This window comes from Thrips palmi, unplaced genomic scaffold (assembly GCF_012932325.1).
Source record: "Thrips palmi isolate BJ-2018 unplaced genomic scaffold, TpBJ-2018v1 HiC_scaffold_19, whole genome shotgun sequence".
Lineage (NCBI taxonomy): Eukaryota > Metazoa > Arthropoda > Insecta > Thysanoptera > Thripidae > Thrips > Thrips palmi.
Window position 1 is genome coordinate 6,006,756 of NW_023144628.1, and position 19,700 is coordinate 6,026,455.

Below are 19,700 nucleotides of genomic sequence, written 5' to 3' on the forward strand. Positions count from 1 at the left end.
ACCCCGGTCTCTCCACGTGCTGGATCCAGGTAGCCGGCGTCCCCCCCCCCCCTTCCCCTCACGGGGCGCCACCGCAGCCCCCTAGGCCTCGCGGCCCTCGCGGCGGGGAGGGGCGCCGAGCGGGGCCCCGGTGTAAAGCCAACCCCCGGTGGGTAGCCCCCCACGCAACGGCCGGCTCGCACGCGAGTCCGAGGCACACCGCGCAGCGCACCCCGACGTCGCCACCCCCTCCACGACCGTCCGCGACGCCCTCAGCTGATCCAGCGTGTGTGTGTGCGCGCGCGAGGGGGGAGGACACACGGACTGTGCGTCTTGTGCTTCCCTCGCCGCCCCTGTATCGCCGTGCTATCTAGATGTCCCGCACGACCCCCTAGGCACGGGGGACCTTGCCCTGCTGTGCTGCTACACCCCTCCCTCCCCCTTTTCCTCTTTTTGCAAGATGGCTTCCTTGTACCGCCAGACAGACTTTGACTTACTGACTGGGTAAATACCTGCCATACAGCACGCGAGGAGGACATTCGGGGAGGGAGGGGGAAGGGGGCTTGCCCTCGGGCTTGCCGCTGCACGCCAGGACGCCCCATGCAGATTTATGTCCCTACTGCAGGGTGGTCCACCAGAGACGGCCTTACCTTGGATAGGTACGAGTTGATCCAGTTGACGAACGTCTTCTTCTGCACGCGCTCTTGCTCGTCTGCAACAAAGAAGGATGCGTTTGGAATAATGCAGACGGACAGTGGGCGAGGGGCCAGAGCGTCCGAGACTTTGACCGCCTCGAAGGTCTGCCGCTTCCTCCAACACAGATAAGGCGGCGTCGAGGGCGGTGCCGGGGCGCTGCGCCGCCGCCCACAAGAAGGCCCCCGTCGAGCTCGACGTCGTAATGCGTTTACGGCCGCGGGTAAATGCGGCCGTTTTACGGCGGCCGCGCGGTCCGACCTGCTCCAAGAGAGTTGCTTGACCCCGTTGCTCGCCCCATCCATCCATCCATCCATCCATCCATCCATCCATGAACCCTGCTCCGCGAGGCGCGCCAAAGTTTCCCTAATGAGTCTTCTGCTGCACCGGCATGCACTCGCTGCACTTCCACCCCTCGATGGTGCGCCGGGCACGCCGGGATGGAAGCCGATATGTAGGTCACCCGGTCATGACGGGCCGCCGTGCCGCGCGGTGTGCCCGTGAATTGGAGAGTCACGCACGCGCTAATCGACATCGTCGTCGTGCCTCTGGAGGCGGCCTCCCCCCCCCCCTCCCCCCGACCAAGACGTCACCGAGGAAGCCGCGCATGCATACAATGACAACCACGATAAATAAACGGGCTCAGTCAAAAAAAGGAAAGGAGGGGCTAAAAATCACGGAGAAAAATGTGAACGGCCAAATCAAGGGAGACTTGAACCTTGCACGTGTTTAGCGGCGGTGCGGGAAGTAAGTTTAATGATGCCCTTCCCCCTCCACCCCGCCCCGCCCCGCGGAGCGCCGCGGAGACAGCAGCGGCGTATCGCTCACGCCCCGAGTCGCGTGCGGGGGTGCAGTGTGCAGGGTCCCCAAAGCGGAGGGCGGGGCGGGGCGGGGCGGGGCGGGGCGGGGCGGGGCGGGCGGTGGGCGGGCGGCGGGCCCCGCCCGGGCCGAAGGGGCCAGGCACGCACTTGCACGCACCGAGAGCCCCCGCGGCCCTCCGGAACAAAGAGCGGCGGCGTCCCGGACTCGGGTTCGACTCCCGGCCAAGGCGTCCGCGTCGGTCCTCACCGTACTTCCAGCGCATCGCTGCGGCCTCGCCGACGACCACCGTCGCAACCGCGCTGGCGCCGCCGCCGTCGACGACGCCGTGAGCGTCCCCGGGCCGCCGGTGCGGCGGTTTGCGGCCGCGGGAGATCTCGACGCACTGCTCGGGCTGCGGCGCGCGCGGCTAGCGCTGCGCGGGCACGGCGGGGACGCCTAGCGAGCACGGCGGCGCAGCAGCAGCAACTGTCTGCGCGACGACAAAGCATGGCCGTTTAGGCGGGGAGGGCGATGTCATCGGCGTGCGGGGAGGGGGCCAGGCGGGGCCCGGCCCTCCGGGGCACACGTCGTGGGGGACGATTCGGCACACCGTCCCCCGGGGCAGGGCGCGCACGGCGGGTGCAAGGCGCAAGGCAGGGGTAGCCGCGGATATGTCGATGGCGGTGGCGGTGCGCGCGTGCGGCGCGGGGGCGTCTCGGAGGCCGCGGGACCTTCGCGGAGGACACAACACACAGGCCGATACCGCGCGGGCCAAGTTAAATGGGAATACTTTCTGCCCGTCTTTGACCTACATGTTCGGAAAGGGCTTTCTCTTTCCGATCCGCTTACAGGCAGATGCAAACAAAAACAACAAGTATTTTTATTTTCTAAAGTATGTAAGCGTAGGTGGCGTCAGCCGCGCAAGCCAGCAGACAGGATTGCGACACGAGAAGCCCGGGCTCGATCCACCTTGAAGTAAAATTGATTCGCCACTACCTTCCATATTTTGAGAAAATAAAAGTGAACACACGTGGGCGGACGACGTGGAGGTGCTCAAGGCCTGCCCCGACGTCCAGGCAGTGTCTCAGGCCGCGCCGGGTGACTGCGCCCAGGGGGCCCCGCTGGGGGCAAGGCACGGAGCATTTCGCAACTCCTCTTCCAATATCGGCTGCTGCTGCTATGCGCCGGAAACACCTGCCACGGGCGACACCCTGGCCGCGCCGTGGGCCGCGCCGTGGGCCGCGCAGGTCATGAACTCCGCGCGCCGCTGAAGTAGTACACGATCGTCCTGGCGTGGCGCGGAGCGAGTTCCCGCGACACCGACGTGCACCTCGACGAGTCCGTTCACCTCCGCTGGCGTCGACGACGCCGTCCTCCACGCCGCGGACGCCGCGAACGCCGCCAAGCCCGACGCGGACGACGGCGCCAGGCAGACCGACAAGCCCGCCGGAGCAGCGACACCAGTGGTGCCAACTGATGGAATGATCAAACAGACGGGGCGGCGGCCTCGGCGGCGGGGCGCGGCGCGGGCCGTTGTCAGGGGGCAGCAGCAGACTGATTCCGAGAGTCGTTTTCGTCGCTCTGTCTCTCCCGCACTCATGAAGCGCCCCGTACAGGTGCGGGAGAGACAGAGCGACGAGAACGACTCTCGGAATCAGTCTGCAGCGGTGGCGGTCGAGTAGTATCTCCACCACGCTGAGCTACGCTGAGCCCCCTACCCCCGTCTGCGACGCTACTGCCGCCTTGCACGAAGCCTTCGTGACGCCATCAAGCCGCTAAATGTTCAGACGCCCGCGATCTGTGACGTCATCGGCGACGTTCGGCAAGCCGACTGATTCCGCGCTGCGCTCCGTCCCTCTCGCCCCGATACGGGCCGCTCCATGAGTGCGAGAGAGACAGAGCGACGAGGCGCGGCGCTGCAAATACCCGCGCAGACACACTTCCATCCGCGGGGCGTTACTTTTAGCCGGGACGCGCACCCCGTCGTGGCGTGGCGCTGGAGGGCCGGGCGGCCGGCGCGCGCCCGTCTCTCTCGCACCCACCCGGCGCGCCCCCGAGAGCGACAGAGACAGAGCGACGATGGCGGCGCGCCCTGTGCCCTTTGGGGCGGCACCGGGGACTCTGCGTGGCCCGGCGAGGCCCGGCGAGGGCGCGGTTTCGCGAACAAGTCGTCAGTGTCGACTCGGGCGCCCCGCCTGGACGGGACAACGACTGTGCACCGCCACAAACTTCAGCCGAGACTTTATTCGTTTCCTGACGGCGCGGCGCCGGATCCCGGTGGCCGACGTCCAGGCCGCGGCCGAGGCGAGGGGCTGCGGAAGGGAGTAGCCACCCTGACGTCGCCCCTCCCCGCCGGCCGGCCGCCCAAAGGGCCGCCACGCTGGCCGACGCCAAGCAGTGCCTTCGCCCCGTCCCTCTCGCACTCGTGGCGCACGCCGTGGGGTGCGAGAGAGACAGAGCGACGAGGGCACTGTTCAGAATCGGCCTGCCGGTCAGCTGTTGTATCGACCTCGGGGCATGCAGACAGCAGGGGAGGAGGGGGGGGGGGCACTTGCCCCTGACCGCCTCCAACCCAGCTTGGTTCAGGTTCCCTTTTCGCCGACCGCGCGCGAAGTGGACACGCCATTGCAAGGGAAGCATGCACTCAGGGTTGCACCGACTTAGAGAATCATTCTGGCGCGCGTTGTAGTACCAAAATGAAAAAATAAAATTTCCATGACGTTGGTTTTGAACCCACGCCGATTCAGTTTTGATGCGGGAAAAGACAAATGGCGCCTCAGCCCACCATGTGAGTTTCGAACCCGCGTCCTAGGCAGCGGGGCGAATGGACGCTAACCGCTAAGCTAACCCGTCATGCTCGTTATCGAGTTCGGAGCAGCGATCCAGATAGTGCTTTGAATTCATTTCAAGGAGTTCCGCCACATGTCAACAAAATTCACTTTAAAAGGCGAAAATGCAAATTTGATCGCAGCAAAAAACTGACCGGCCGGTGGCGGGCCGGGCCAGCGCGCCGCGCCACGCCCTGCCGGACCGCTCGCCGGACCGGGGACCACGTGGGCAAAAACTCATTCGCCGAGCGGCACCTCGCGAGGAGTGGGGGCCTCGCTTAAGGTTATAGAGCCTCGTCGCGTCGCGCTGTCTCTCTCGCACTCAAGAGGCGTCCCGTCGAGGTGGGAGAGAGACAGAGCGACGAAGATCGGTCTGCTGGAGCGGAGCCGCCGGCCGCTTTACATAATCACGAGAGAACGTTCATTTAGGGACGCAAACCGCGCCGAGCGGCAAGCGAGCCAAGCAAGCCAAGGAAGCCGCGGCCCGGGCTGGTCGAAGGCAGTCGAAGGAAGGCCTCGAAAGCTGGGCGGCCGACTCGGGACAAGCGACGTCTGTATCACTTTGCGGTGATTCGACACAGCCGCGGCTTCGGCCCGGCCTTGACCGCCAGCAGACTGTCTCTCTCGCACTCACGGGGCGGCCCGTCGCGGTGCGAGAGAGACAGCGCGGCGGCACGCGACACTGTATTCAAAGCAGACGGTGATGTCACGGCGGCCCTGCGGGGGAGGACCGGCCCGGGCGGCAGGACCTGGGCAGGACGGCGCGTTCAGGATGGTCAAGATGGGCGGCAGGCACTGCGGCCACCTGCCCGGGCCGCGGCCGTTGCAGCAGGTGCGTGATTCGGGCTGGCCGGCCAGCTGGCCAACGTCACGCGAGCGGCACGCCGTCGGCACGCCGTCGGGGCCCGGACGGCCGCACAGTGGGAAAAAAAAATCTCATTCAACGAACGTTAATGAAAGCAGATGATCCGTCGCGTTTTCAGCCGAGAGGTTAGAGACGTGGGATCGAGTTACCGCTGGCCGGCGTTCGAATACCAGCGTCACAAAAGTTTTTTCGACTTGCTATCCTAAGGGTGTTGGTTCGAGGCCATGAGAGCGGAGCCGTGTGCAACAGGCCCACATGCCGGAGGTTCGACTCCTAACAAATATTTCCATTTAATTTTACTGCCTCACCCAGTGCGGTTCAAACCCGTAAACGTGAGCCCACTCCGAGCATGGGACGCGGTGGTCCAGGGAGTAGAGGCGTCGGTTCTCAGTGCTAGGGTCGGCGGTTCGACTCCCCCAACTTCTTGCGAAATTTTGACCGGGTCGGTCGAGTCCTGTTGCGTCAAGAACCCACCTCACGCCGGTCCCCTCATCATGGGCCGTGGTGGCCGAGAGCGTAAAGTCGTGTGATCCCGATGGCGGGGTCCGGGGATCGAATCCCATCATTTCATTACATTTTTCGAACGCCTTCCTCCCAGTGCAACTCAAACCCGTCGTCCAACACGCTGCCAGACGTACAAGCGTGATAGCGTAGTGGTCAGAGTCACATTCACCTGGCCACTCCGCTGTGGGTGTCTAAAAAGCAATCCGCTTCGGCGGGTTGGCCTCGGCACTGGAGCGATGGCGTATTTGATCCATCAATCCAGACCACCCGGTGTGTGGTTGCGGGTGGTGCCTCCTTGACTTGTCGGGAAGGCGATGATAAGTCCTTTGAAGCTGGCCTAAAACGCTGTATGTTCGGTACGGGAGCGCCGGACAGTGGGGGTACCATGGGGTACACAACCAACCCTACGAAAACAAGAAGCTCCCACCAAACCTCTTCTCTGTCTGAGTCTCTCTCTGTCTCTCTGTCGTCTCACTCTACGTCCCGCCCCTCAAAGAGCTTCGTACTGGGTGCTCTCACCCAGCTGCCTGAGCTTTGGGGTCCTACTGGGTCCCCCGGCGAACGCTTAGAGTCGCTGACGGGATTAACCCCAGGTACCTGATAGCACCGGTTCCCATCCCGAACACCGAAGTAAAGCAGGAGGCCTCCCCATTAAGACTGGGGAGGGGGTGTAGAGTTCAAATTTTTTTTTTGTTTGGCCTTCTGGCCCAGTGTGCCCCGCCCGGCGCGAGGACGACACCGTGGTGCACCGTGGCCTCTGCGACGCGATGGAAGCAGTATCGACAGGCGAAACCGGGCAAGTGTCAGGCCGTGCCGTGCCGCACGAGATGCAGTGCCGTGGCGCCGCGGCGCCGCCGTGCAGCGCGGACAACAGGTGTGTAGGGCTGGCGGACACGGTCTAGGGTTTCCGCCCGGCTGGCCAAGTGTGTCACGGAGTTAGTTTGGGACCACCGCATCGCGCATCGCGACTCGTCAACGAGTCGACCGCACAAGTGGCAACCGCACACGCCGCACACGTGGCGCGACTTGCAGAGCGGAACCACCAGGCCCCTAAAGGAGACGACCTGCAGTCTCTGCCTGTCTCGCACCCCTGCCAGACGCCCTGTGGGTGCGAGAGAGACGGCAACGAAAGCTCCGCTTGGACCCCGGCAAGGTAGCACGCCAAATCGGGCCGTCGGCTCGCCGTCGACGCGTACCTCGGATGTGCTGGATGTGCCGGTCGTACTGCGACGCGCGGCGCACCAGCTCGTGGCGCCGCGACGCCTCGGTGTGGTGCAGCTCGGTGTACCACTCGGACTCGCCGAGCCGCTCCCTCGACGGCGTCCTGGCCAGCGAGGCCAGGTTCTCTTCGGACGGGAACGCGCCGCTCAGCGAGGTCTGCGACGAGGACAGGCTTCTCGTGGTGGTGGTGATGGAGGTGGTGACGGAGGTGGGCGACAGCAGGCCGGAGGGCTCGGCGGCGTGCCTGGCCCCGAAGGTGGTCCTGGACTGGTAGGCGGAGTCGTCCACCAGGGGGTCGTCGGACGGGGTGCGGCTCAGCGTCACCTCCCGGACGCTCTTGCGCAGGCTGACGCGCTCCACCGTCACGATGCGCGCGCCGGACGCCAGGTCGCCCTCCTCGTCCACGTGCTCGAAGGTCTCCTCCAGCGACGCGGGTTCGTCCGGCGAGGACAGCACCAGGCTGGGCGCGACGCCCGTGCGCCGCGGCGCCGTCCTCGGAGGCGGCAGAGGCGAGGGGCCGCGGGCTGGTAGAGGCGAGGACCCCCGGGGCGACGAGGTGGGCGTCGGCCGCAGGCGGACACCCTCCTGCAGGAGTCCGGGACTGGACGCCTGCAGGCGCCGCCGCCGCTCTGCCTCCAGGCGGCGCTCCACCTCGGCGACGTCCAGCAGCGAGGCGGCCCCCGCATCGCCGCCCGCTACCGCGCCGCCCTCGTAGAAGTCGACGCGCTGCTGCAGGCGCCGCGGACTGGGCGTGGACGTCCTCGACGCCGACGTCCTTGACGGGGACGTCCTCGACGTGCGGTCTGGCGGCCGCGGCTGCTGGTCCGCCATGGCTCCGGCTGGTGGTTGTGCTGGGGGCGGCCGCGACGCACTACCATTGGCCCCGACGACGCGACGACGCGAGGCGACACACGGACGCGACCCGAAACGCGACGCGGCACGAGGGCCCGGCCTTTGCAAACTTAAAAGGGATGATGGCGCTCCGAAAATCCGAAGCGCGCGCGCGGAATGCTCTAGGGAATGGAGGCCTCGATGGAGGCAGACCGCCAGGAATGGTCGGACACTTAACTGGAATGGGTCGCACGGAATGTGTCACACTAGTTTCAAAACTATACTCTTTAAAATATATATCGATACAAAACAGTTAAAACTCTAAACCTTACCTATAGATAAAGGCACAAACAACAATCAACAGGAAATAAACTAACTCTAGAAAAAATACTCATACAAAAATAGAAGTGGAAAATATTTCGGGTACAAAATCTGGAAGGGATAGAGGAAGGCCGGGCTGCGTGCTTCCTGATCGGACGCCTTTTGCCTGTCTTCGGTCGATTGTCTGCGTTCGGTTCCTTCGGTTCCTTCGGTTCGAGGCGATGACGGTCCGTCAGTCCTTTCGTTTCGTCACTCGGGATCGACACTCCGTTGCACTCCGTCGGCTCGCCTTTCAGCGGCTGCCTGACTCGATCGTCTCGATCCCGGCCGGGGGGTCGCGTTTCCCACGCGCGGTTTTTCACAGAGTACCCGGCGGCGGGCTGGTACACCAATCAGCTGAGCGGCCGTTACATAACCTCAAACGCACACACACGCACACACGCACCGCGCTTGGCGACACTCATCGCCACTTGCCACGAAGCACTAATTGGAAGCACTACACCTTCAAAGCGACTGTCAGTGTCACTGTTGTCTCGCTGGCACGCGCACACACGCACTTCGTTCGTCTATCGCGGCACTACGGGTGAGTACACTGCAAAACCGCTTGGCGGCGAGTCCTGGGCGAGTCCTGGGCGAGTCCGCCGCGTCGTCTGCTGGCCGGTCGCGGCGGTGGCGGTCCGCTCCTGCCGGCAGGGCGAGGACGCGCGCGTGCGAGGCCGGCTCGTTAACTGGAACGCATATTTCGTTGTGAGGTTAGAGCGCTGCTTGTCCCTCCGCGGTGTTGTGGGTGCTCGCGCCCCACCGCCCGGCCCTCTCTCTCCCTCTCGCCGCAGGAGCCGCGCCGGGGCCTCGTTCGATACTGCCTCTCCACCCCGCGCGGCCCCCACCGCCCTGCCGCTGCCTGCCGCCCCGCGAGGCCCACCAGCCCACCGTCAACACGGAGCCGGACCCTGGCGAACCGCGCCCACCCGTCGCGCATGCGCGGCGGAGCCCGCGCCCGGAGTGCCGCTCGCTTTTTGGCGTGCGTTGCCGCGTTGCCATGCAACCCGCAGCGCCTCTCGCTGGAGTAAGAGTAAAGGGGCGGGGTGGCCGTGCAGCCGGTGCATGAATGGACCAGCAGCCAGGCTGATTCCGAGTGGCAGTGCCGGCCTACCTCGACGCCCTAGTATTCTTAAGACCCTACTCTTTCATGCCCTGCATCGGGAAGGCGTTGACCACAACGATTTTGGCTTTGAGGCACGTCGGAACGATTGGCTCTAAAGTGGAGCGAATCTCGAATTTGCTGATTTTGCTGACTTTGGCGGCCACTGTGTCCATCTAGTTGACGAAAGCCTCCCTCGACGCCCTAGTATTCTTAAGACCCTACTCTTTCATGCCCTGCATCGGAAGGCGTTGACCACAACGTTTTGGCTTTGACCGCAACGATTTTGGGACCAAAGTTGCTCAAAAAGTAGTCGAATCTCGAAAATTTGCTGATTTTGCTGACTTTGGGCGGCCACTGTGTCCAATCTAGTTGACGTAAAAGGCCTCCCTCGACGCCCTAGTATTCTTAAGACCCTACTCTTTCATGCCCTGCATCGGGAAGGCGTTGACCACAACGATTTTGGCTTTGACCGCAACGATTTTGGGACCAAAGTTGAGTCGAATCTCGAAAATTTGCTGATTTTGCTGACTTTGGGCGGCCACTGTGTCCAATCTAGTTGACGTAAAAGGCCTCCCTCGACGCCCTAGTATTCTTAAGACCCTACTCTTTCATGCCCTGATCGGGAAGGCGTTGACCACAACGATTTTGGCTTTGACCGCAACGATTTTGGGACCAAAGTGGCTCGAGTCGAATCTCGAAATTGCGATTTTGCTGACTTTGGGCGGCCACTGTGTCCAATCTAGTTGACGTAAAAGGCCTCCCTCGACGCCCTAGTATTCTTAAGACCCTACTCTTTCATGCCCTGCATCGGGAAGGCGTTGACCACAACGATTTTGGCTTTGACCGCAACGATTTTGGGACTAAAGTTGAGTCGAATCTCGGAAATCTGCGGATTTTGCTGACTTTGGGCGGCCACTGTGTCCAATCTAGTTGACGTAAAAGGCCTCCCTCGACGCCCTAGTATTCTTAAGACCCTACTCTTTCATGCCCTGCATCGGGAAGGCGTTGACCACAACGATTTTGGCTTTGACCGCAACGATTTTGGGACCAAAGTTGGTCAAAAAGTAGTCGAATCTCGAAAATTTGCTGATTTTGCTGATTTTGGGTGGCCACTGTGTCCAATCTAGTTGACGTAAAAGGCCTCCCTCGACGCCCTAGTATTCTTAAGACCCTACTCTTTCATGCCCTGTATCGGGAAGGCGTTGACCACAACTGGTTTGGGAGCGGTAGCCTCACAAAGTTGGTCATTAAGGGTAAAAACATAATGATGATCGGGGGCCTTTTGCGGTCTTATCCGCCGGGGCCTTTTGGGGGCCAGTACAAGTCTAAGTTGCGGGTTGAGGCCCGACACCTTATTGCTGCAGACTGATTCCGAGACTCGCTTTCGTCGCTCTGTCTCTCTCGCAATCGTGGCCCGTCCCGTTTAGGTGCGAGAGAGACAGAGCGACAAACCGTTCTTCTGAATCGCGCGGCAGGACGGGACAGGTTGCGCAATGAGGATGAGGACGCGGGCGACCCGCATCGCCACTCCCCTCCCCGCCGCGGTGGAGCCCTGGGGAAAGGGGGGGGGGGAGAGGCCCGGTAACCCAGTGCCGCCCAGTGCGGTGGCATGGACCCGGCGGCGGCGGGAAGGGAGAGAGGAACAGGGAAAGGAGGGGGGGAGGGGGTCGCACAGCTGATCGGAGGGCTCCACGAGGGGAGGCGACGCGGTGCATCGGAGCGGCGCGCGACCCCGTCGTCGTGGACACCATCTACGCCGTCTCCGCGGACACTGCCGCCTTCTCGGACACCGTCGCCTCGGTCGCCGTGTCCTCTGCGGCGCTCTGACGTTCTCGTCCAACCACTGGCACGCTGTCGAGCGCCATTCCGCTGCCCGCACTCCGCGCGCTGTCTCTCTCGCACCCTCCGGCCCACTCCACGAGTGCGAGAGAGACAGAGCGAGGAGTGCGGGGCGGACGGCCCTGCTGATGCATGGTGCGGTGCAGAGTGTTTGCTGAGAAGCACGTTTGCAAAGAGGCCCGCCTCGTCGCCCGCGACAGCGCGCGTCCTTGGGGCGGCAGTCCGAGCGACGAAAGCGCTGCTGTTCGGATTCAAGCTGCGGGTGCGTTGTGCAAGTAGTGTGTTTCCCACCGCGAGGCAGACTCTCCATCCTCGGCATCCGCAATAGATCGTATAATTCAGTCCGCTGGCACTGCGGACAGTGTAGCGGCACCCTGGTCGCTGCCCTCGCAGACGCCGCGCTCGGACCGCGCGCCCTGCAGACTCATTCCGAGAGTCGTTCTCGTCGCTGTGTCTCTCTCCCACTCATGAGGCGTCCCGTTTAGGTGCGAGAGAGACACAGCGACGAGAACGACTCTCGGAATCGGTCTGCTGCTCCGCTCCTGTTCGTTAAGTTTGTCTTTGCTTACATTCGCCGCTCACCACGCCGCCGCCGCGGCCGCCGCCAGGCCGAAAGCCTCCGCGGCCGAACGGCGCCCAGAGGCCAGGCCGGATGCAGTGTTGTTGGCCTGGAAGAGGCCGTGCACGCCCAAACGGCGCTGCAACCTTGTTGCAAACGTTATTAGCCAGCGCGCTGTCTCTCTCGCACTCGTGGGGTGAACCGCAAGGGGTACCAGAGAGAGATGTCGGAAGCAGACTCGCTTGGTTTGGAAGCGGCCGGCTACAGGGCCTGCAGTGCCTTCATTGAAAACCACAGCAACAACAGCGTGCTACACGCGCGGGCTCGGCGAATGGGTGGCCTACCGTCCCGGGGTTGCCTACCCACACGGCGCTCCAGGCGGGCAGCGCATGCAGCGTGCATGTCGCGGTCGGGGTGCCGCCACTCCGCGAGGCCGCATTACCTCGGCAGCGGGCCGTCGCCCCGTCCCTCCCCGTGGGTGCGAGAGAGACGGAGCGACGCCGTTCGGAGTCGGCAAGCGGCGCGAAGCGCGAAGCAGCGCGAAGTTCGCCAGGAAATTACGGGGCCGGCTGCACTAGGCTGCACGTTGCACCTGCCCGTCGCACCCGCCCGCGGCCCGCAGACTGATTCCGAGAGGCGTTTTCGGAGCTCTGTCTCTCTGGCACTCGCGGGGCGTCCCCTGTGGGTGCGAGAGAGACAGAGCGACGAAAACGACTCTCGTAATCAGTCTGCCGGGGCTCAGGCCGCCGTGCTATCCATAACGAACCGACTACTGATTTACACCGGGCCTTTGTGCGTTGTGGGGGTTGGGTGGGGTTTGGGTGGGGGTCGGGTGGGGGTCGGGATGGGGCTCGTTGGTGAGCCGCCCACCTGCGCTTCGCCGCTTCGCGTTATTGGCTTACGGTGCACCGGGTTATGTCTGCGCTGCCGCGGTGTGACGTCACCCGCGAATATTTATTTTCCAATGACGCCTCGACTCGCTTCTCGCATGCACGCCAGTCCATTTGCACGACGTCCGCATCCCGCCCTGGGCGAGTCGCTGCCGCCGTCGGCCGACCGGGGAAAAGGGGGGGGGAGGGGAGGGGGGGGGGCGAGGTAAGAAAGGGAAGAGGAGCGACAGACAACGCGTGGACGACGGAAATAACCCGCCGCGTACGCTACCCGCGGCCCGCGGCCCGCCGCCCGCCGCCAGGGGTCCCCGATGAAGGGAGTCTCGGTGTGTCCGCGGCCACGCGCCGAGGGACGCCGCCGTCGTAATGAACGGTGGGTCTCTTGGCAGGGCCGGGCCGGCCGGCGGCGGAGACTGCGCGATGGAGGGCTGCCTCCACTGCGGGTCGCACGGCCCGTCCATCGCGGCGGTGTCCTTCTCGAAGGAGCCGCAGATCGCCGCCAACTGGTTCGGACTTCTTCGTCGCGGTGCTTGGGTGGACGCTTCGCGTGAGCCGTTGATAGTGCCACGGAGTCCCTCTTCAAATTGCTACTTTCGGGTCATTTGCTGCCCCACGAGTCGTGGCGCGGCGCCCTGACGGCGGCGTGGTGGCAGCGCGCCCACCGCGCCCGGGGGCGGGGCGGGGCGGGGCGGGGGTGGGGCCGCCCGAACCAGGACCGGCACTCCGCGGCCCGCACACGCATTGGCCGGTACATCACGCGGAACACGCGCCGTGACGCGCCGACCACTTGTAAGTTTTGACAATTTTGATCGCAAGGCCGCGGCGGCGGTCCGCGGTGCTATTTCAGGGCGGCGCTTAGCTTCGAAAAAAACAGCGCCGAATAATTACGTCATATTTCACGGTAGCGACCCGCGCGGTTCCGGCGGCGCCTGGCGCGGGCCGCGCTCGTCTTGGCCTCCTCGGGCAGGCCAACGAGTGCCAGGGCGTCAATCCGCGCGCGGTGTCGCCGACGCCGACGACGACCGAGCAAACAAAAACACGACGCGCTGCCGGGATTTGAACCACCGACACGCGTCACACCACACGCACTCTTGTATGCTCTCTCCTCGCGGCCGGTCCCGCTCCTCGTGACAGGCGGTGCGCTCACCTTGCAGCAGCTGGATGGTGGCCTGGTACTCGGCCAGCTTCTCGTCCACGTAGTCCTGGCCCTGCGCCGCGATGATGTCCGCCGTGGACGGGCCCTGCTCGCCGTCGAGCGGCGGCTCCAGGATGTACGAGTGGTGCGGGTGGGTCGGGCCGGCCACGCCGCCGCCGGGCGCCATGGCCATGGGGGCCTGCAGCGGGGGCGCCACGAAGTACGGCCCGAACGGCCCCGGGCTGGCCTGCGCGCTCCGCGGCCGCGCCGGCCCCGGCGGCTCCAGGGGGACGCCGACGTACTCCTGCTCCGGGTACGGGGAGAACATGTACTCCGGCGACGGGCACATGATGGGCGAAGGGCTCTGCGGAGGAAGGCTTGTGTCAGAGCAGCGCACAGTGTGGGCTAGAAGACCGGTGGAGGCGGCCAAATAATTCCAGACGCGGTTTGAGCTCCAGAGTCGCTAAACTGGACTCGAAACGAACGTGTGACCCCACCAATAGATTGCTCTCCGAAAGAGGAATCCATTTGTGGGGTCACACGTTCGGTTCGAGTCCGTTAAGCGACTCCCGTCTGGGCCGCGTAGTGGCAGTGCGGTGCTACCTGCGGCATGCGGAAGGGCCGTGGCCCGGGCGGCAGCGGCCCCGGCGGCATGGGCGTCCCGGGCGGCAGCGGGGACGGCCAGCGCGGCCGCGGGCACGGGATGTAGGGCGGCGGGCCCTGGAACCGCAGCAGCGGCGACCGGCAGGGCGGCGGCGTGCCCCCTTGACCCCCGCGCAGCCGGGCCGCGCTCATGGGCGGCGGCGACGGCCCGTACGGCGAGCAGGGCCGGAACGGCGACGGCGCCTGGGGACGCCCCCACGGCGAGGGGCCGGGCTGGCCGTGCGGCGGGGCCCCCGCGGGGTACATGGGGTGCCCGCCGGGAGTGGTGGGCCGACCCCCACCGGGGCCCCCTCCGGGCGAAGACGACATGGCTGGCTAGCGGCCGGCCACTGGCATCGCCCTCCTGGAAGGCAGAAAGAAAACACCGTCAGGAACGGAGATGTACGGGAAAGACACGCCGGAGACGTGGCCAGTAGGTGAAATTAGCGGGACCCGTTGTTAGGACTGGCTTTTGGGCGGCCTGCGTCCCATCCAGACCCGGGAATAATCCTCTCACAACGGGGCTGCATTCTATGAAGTTTCTTTTAGCGCAGTGCAGAGCCAGTATTATTGCTGTTTGACGCATTGCCATTGTGCTGTGCTAGTCCCTGGCTGTTCGTGTCCGAGTACGAAGTAAGTGTGTGTGTGTGTGTGTGTGTGTGTGAGCGCACAAAAGTTAGTGTGTGTGTCATGTCTGTCTTCTCGCAGGCGTAACGCGAGAGAAGCCCCAACGGCCCCAACGCCGCGGCCAGCAGCAGGCCGATTTCGAAGAGTCGTTTCTCCGCTCTTTCTCTCTCGCACCCCTCGCAGCCCCCTCTCGCCGGGGCCCCGTTACACTGTGTTGGCCGAGCGAGTGGGCCCGTCTGGCCCCGTCTTGCAGCCAGTATCGTGGTCTATCAGCCGCGGTGGCGATCTCACGCTACTTCCCGCGCGGGGGGCGGCGGGCGGCGGGGGCAGCCGGGGAGTGGGTAAACGCCCCCCGCTGGCAGCGCCCTGGCACCGCACTGGCACCGCCCTCCAACAGCTGCGGCCGGACCGGACCACAGTGGGCCAGAAGACCGGTGGAGCCGGCCGCAACTCTACGGTACCCTCCCCAAGTGCGAGAGAGACGGAGCGAGGGAGTTTTGCGGCGGGATCGCCCACTTTTCCTTTACCCGGTCCATTCCGGCCGCATATTCATAGACGGTTCCCCGAAGATGCGCGGCGCTCGTCTGTTGTCGCCCCGCGGGAAGAGTGGTCGTCTTTGAGGCGCCGCGGCGCGCCGTGCCGAGATCGGGCGGGCGGGTAGCGGAGTGGCCGCGCTGTAGCGGGCTGCTGGCTGTTAGCTGAGCCATTAGGATGAAAAGAGGCAGCCAGCACCGGGAAGACGAGCACGGGGGCGGCGGGGGCGGCCCCGCGCCTCGCGACCGGCCCAAGGACCATCAAAACGCACGCCTGTTGCCGCCCCACAAGCCAGCGGCCGGCGGGCCAGCGGTCACTGAGGGGACCGCGTAGTGCCGGAAGACCACATTCGGACGACACTACTCTCTCTCTCTCTCTCTCTCTCTCTCTCTCTCTCTCTCTCTCTCTCTCTCTCTCTCTCTCTCTCTCGCTCTCTCTCTCTCTCTCAGTGACGCGCCGGCCGGCCCAAAATACCCGGCCGAAGCTTGTCCCCGCAATTTCGCACCCCTATTTCCGTCCGATCACCGCAAACACCACAACTGGCTCCCCGTCAGCTGATCGGGGAAGCGGTGCTCTGTCTCTCTCGCGCAAGCACTTGTTCCCTATCCTGGCGGATGAGCGCGACCCCGACGCCCCACGCACGGGACACGTAATATTGTTCGACGGATTCATGAGTCGCGCTAAACTTAGTCCGCCAGCGGGCCGGGTGAGGGGGAAGGGGGAAGGGGAGGGGGGCGCTGTCTATACCACTGGCTTCGTGTAAACCGTGCAGTGCCAATGAGGCAAAACGGCGCGGAAAGCTCATCGGACGAAAGGCGTGCCGGGGCAATGACTCGCCCGGGGGTGGGGGGAGCAGGCATGTCCGGCTAAAATAATTGAGTTCCCCGTTGTTCTCGTTCTAGGGTGCCCACCCGTCCGCCGGGCCCGCCGTCGCGGCGCGCCGTGTGGTGACGTCTCTTGGCAGTCAATATATATACGGAGGCTTGTAGCTATAACAGCTATTAGCAGGTGCGGCACCGACGCCACTGGCTGCGGCTGTCGTCGCTCTGTCTCCCTCGCACTCATGGGGCGTCCCGGAGGGGTGCGAGAGAGACAGAGCGGCGAAGCACTGGCCGGTTGCCCCCGCTGCTTGAGCCGCCACGCCGCCGCCGCGCGGCTCACCGCTGACACACCGAGTTAATCTGGTGCGCCGAACGATATTTCGCGTCCAGGGGCAGGGCGGCTGATTGGCTGCGCGAGACATGCAGCGCAGCACGGATGGCAACAGTCCCGCGGCGGCTAGCGGGCCTAGACCTGCCGCCCTCCACGAGAACCTGCCGCTCCGAGGCGCGGAGCTGGGGACCTGCCTTACTCTACTCCCGACGGTCTCACGGGGGTCCTTCCACGTGTCCTGCGCGCGGCACACACGCACACGCGGCGAAGTGACGCCGACGCAGCAGCCGCACGTCATGGCGGTGAAGTGCGCGCGTTCCGCGTGTAGGTGTGTGTGTGTAGGTGTGTGTGTAGGTGTGCTGCACACGCATGACGCCTGACCGCGACGGGGTTCCTCTCGCTGCGGTACCCCCGCCGCCGCGCCCCGCGCCGTCTCGCGTCCGGGGCTAAATCCGTCGCCCGCCCCGCCCCGCCCCGGCGTGCGTGGCTCCTAGTGCTGCGGAAGGGAGCGCCACCGCCTTCCTCGCGCCGGGTGGCCCTCGCCTTGCGTAACGTGTAAATAACGCGTCAATCGCAGCGATACCGCCAGATTGCCCCCCCCCCCTTTTCCCTCGCACGCGCACACACACACACACATGGCGGCAAATGCAGCCCGGCGGGCTGCGTGCGAACTCCTCTCCACCGCCGCGGCCTTTCCAAGCGCCTTTCCCAGCGCCTTTCCGAGCGCCGGCCGGACGATGACGGATTTACGGCCGTTCCGCCGACAGCCCGGACTCTGTCTCTCTCCCTCTCACGCGCTCGTGGGGGCGTTGCGCATGGGTGCGAGAGAGACAGTGAGCCGTTCGGTAAAAGAGGCGCTAACCGCCCCGCCGCCATCCCCGGCAGCCTTTGCAACCGGCTGGATCAAGCACCATAACAACGCAGCATTAAAAATTTCAGAAAATTTGAAAAGTGAGGAGGAGTGCGATGGTGATGCACGTGGTCCATCCTTGAGTCCATCCCACCTCACACAGCTTGCAAACAGATGAGTTGGAAAATGTGTGTCATTGTTGTTGACTTTCGACGAGGAGACAAACTTTTTTCGGACAAAGCGAGCGTGTGAATGTGTGCGGTGGGCGGGGCGGGCAGTGACGGCACGGCCGCCCCGGCACGCCCACCCCGTCGGCCGTGCATAAACCAGGGTGTAAAACGTCCAAATGTTGGCCGCGCGGCGGTGCGGTGGTGCGGAGGTCCGCCAGCACGCCAGCCCGCGGCGCCGGGTCGTCGTCGGGGACGTGTCATCCGTCACGTCGACGCCCACGCGCCGCTGCAGCCTGCCCGGCCTGCCCCGTCTGCTGAATGGGCCGCGCGCCGCACACTACACACAGTGGGCCAGAAGGCCGATGGAGGCGGTCGACGCGCTTTGAGCTCCAGAGTCTCGCTAAACAGGACTCGAATCGAACGTGTGACCCCACCAATGGATTCCTCGTTCGAAGAGCAATCCATTGGTGGGGTCACACGTTCGGTTCGCGTCCCATTCAGCGTCTCTGGAGCTCAAAACGCGTCCGCGATTTGGACCGCCTCCACCGGTCCTCTGGCCCACTGTGCGGCGCCGCGCCGGCACGCGGAATGCAGCCGACGCCTACAAGCGATTCCGCCGCGAAGCGTCTCGTCGCTCTGTCTCTCTCGCACCCCTCCGGCACGCTCCGTGAGTGCGAGGGAGACAGAGCCACGAAGGCACGGCTAGGAATCGGCGCGCAGGCCGATGACATCGGAACGGTGCCAGAGACGTTCAATTAGATAAGGCTGCTCCCGTGCGATGCGTGCGACTGCGTGCGACAGCATGAGCGATCCGCCGCTCCGCCAAGACACGCCTCATCTAGCTGCGGGCTGGTCCCGAGCACCGCTTTCCGCGCCGTCTCCCTCGCTCCCTTACGGGCCGCCCCGTGGGTGCGAGGGAGGCAGAGCGATGAGAGCAGTACTCGGAACCAGCGTGCCGGCCGGCGCGAGGACAGCAGCACAATGCGACCAGGTGCCCGGCGACGCGGCGACACGGCCGGCGCCGTCCAGCAGACTCTTTCCGAGGGTTGTTTCCGTCGCTCTGTCTCTCTCGCACCTCCCCCGGACGCCCCCGTGAGCGGCGTAAACGACTATCTGGGAATCCGGCTGCCGGCCGGCCAGTGCACTGACAGCGTTCCACCCCGTCGGGATTCGCACCGCACTTCCAGGACGCCGCGCTGGACTCACCCGTCAACAGATGCGACCTGTTGATCGGTCCTCTGCACCATAACACTGGACGCGCCTCGGGGTGCTCGAGAGCCACTTGCACCTGCACTGCTTTTTCGACGGCGGCACGCGACGCGGCTCGCGGCTCGCGGCGGCGGGATGGACCGGGACGGACGGCGGGCACGCTGCGGCTCGCGGGGCACGCGGGCCAGGGGAGTCGGCCTCAGACTGAAGACGGCAGGGAAGAGGCGGCCGCCGGCCCCAGGACGCCCAGGACCGCGGCAGCCGCCGGGCCTGGGGCGGGCCTGGGGCACAGGAGGAGCAGCAACGCGGCACCGGGAGGCACACCCCGCCACACCCCGCCACCGCCACCGCGGACCAGGGCACGGCGCACCGAGGCCACCGCCCCGCGCGTCTAGTCAACCCTTAGCGGGCCGTTCTAGTCCAAGTTGAGTGAGGGACGGAGGGAAGAACAACAGAATCTTGACGACTCTTACTTGTAGCGCGCATTTATCCGCTTGAAAACACAAGCCTGCTCGTGAAATAATAATTTTTGTTTTTGTCGCCATTCTCGTCATTGTCCGCTTTCGCAACCCCAGGGCGGTGTTTTGGACCCCGGATAAGGGTCACGGTCATAATCATGGGATTAGTATTCATCCAATTCTCGTTCCTTCGAACGGGCCCAATGCTCGGCGTTCTCGGGGCCGCCGCTCGACAGGTCATCGAGGGCGCCGCGCGGCAGGGACCTTGCTGCAGACTGATTCCGAGAGTCCGTTCTCGTCGCTCTGTCTCTCTCGCACCCACAGGGCACGCCCCACGAGTGCCAGAGAGACAGAGCGATGAAAACGACTCTCGGAATCAGTCTGGTGGGGTGCTTGCTGGGACAGGTCGCGAAGACACGCGACAGCCTGGCCAGGACGCCGGGACAGG

At 64.7% G+C, this 19,700-nt stretch overlaps 1 protein-coding gene across 1 annotated transcript in view; it reads right to left on the reverse strand.

Moving 5' to 3' along the window:
* The window catches only part of LOC117646275 (nesprin-1-like), a 32,104-nt gene extending 18,145 nt beyond the window's left edge, over positions 1-13,959 (reverse strand). Inside the window, 4 exon segments of the mRNA XM_034387116.1 lie at positions 630-691; positions 6,867-7,384; positions 8,055-8,100; positions 13,623-13,959. Of these exon segments, the coding sequence (XP_034243007.1) occupies positions 630-691; positions 6,867-7,384; positions 8,055-8,100; positions 13,623-13,959 (963 nt within the window).
* Between the last annotated feature and the right edge of the window lie 5,741 nt (positions 13,960-19,700).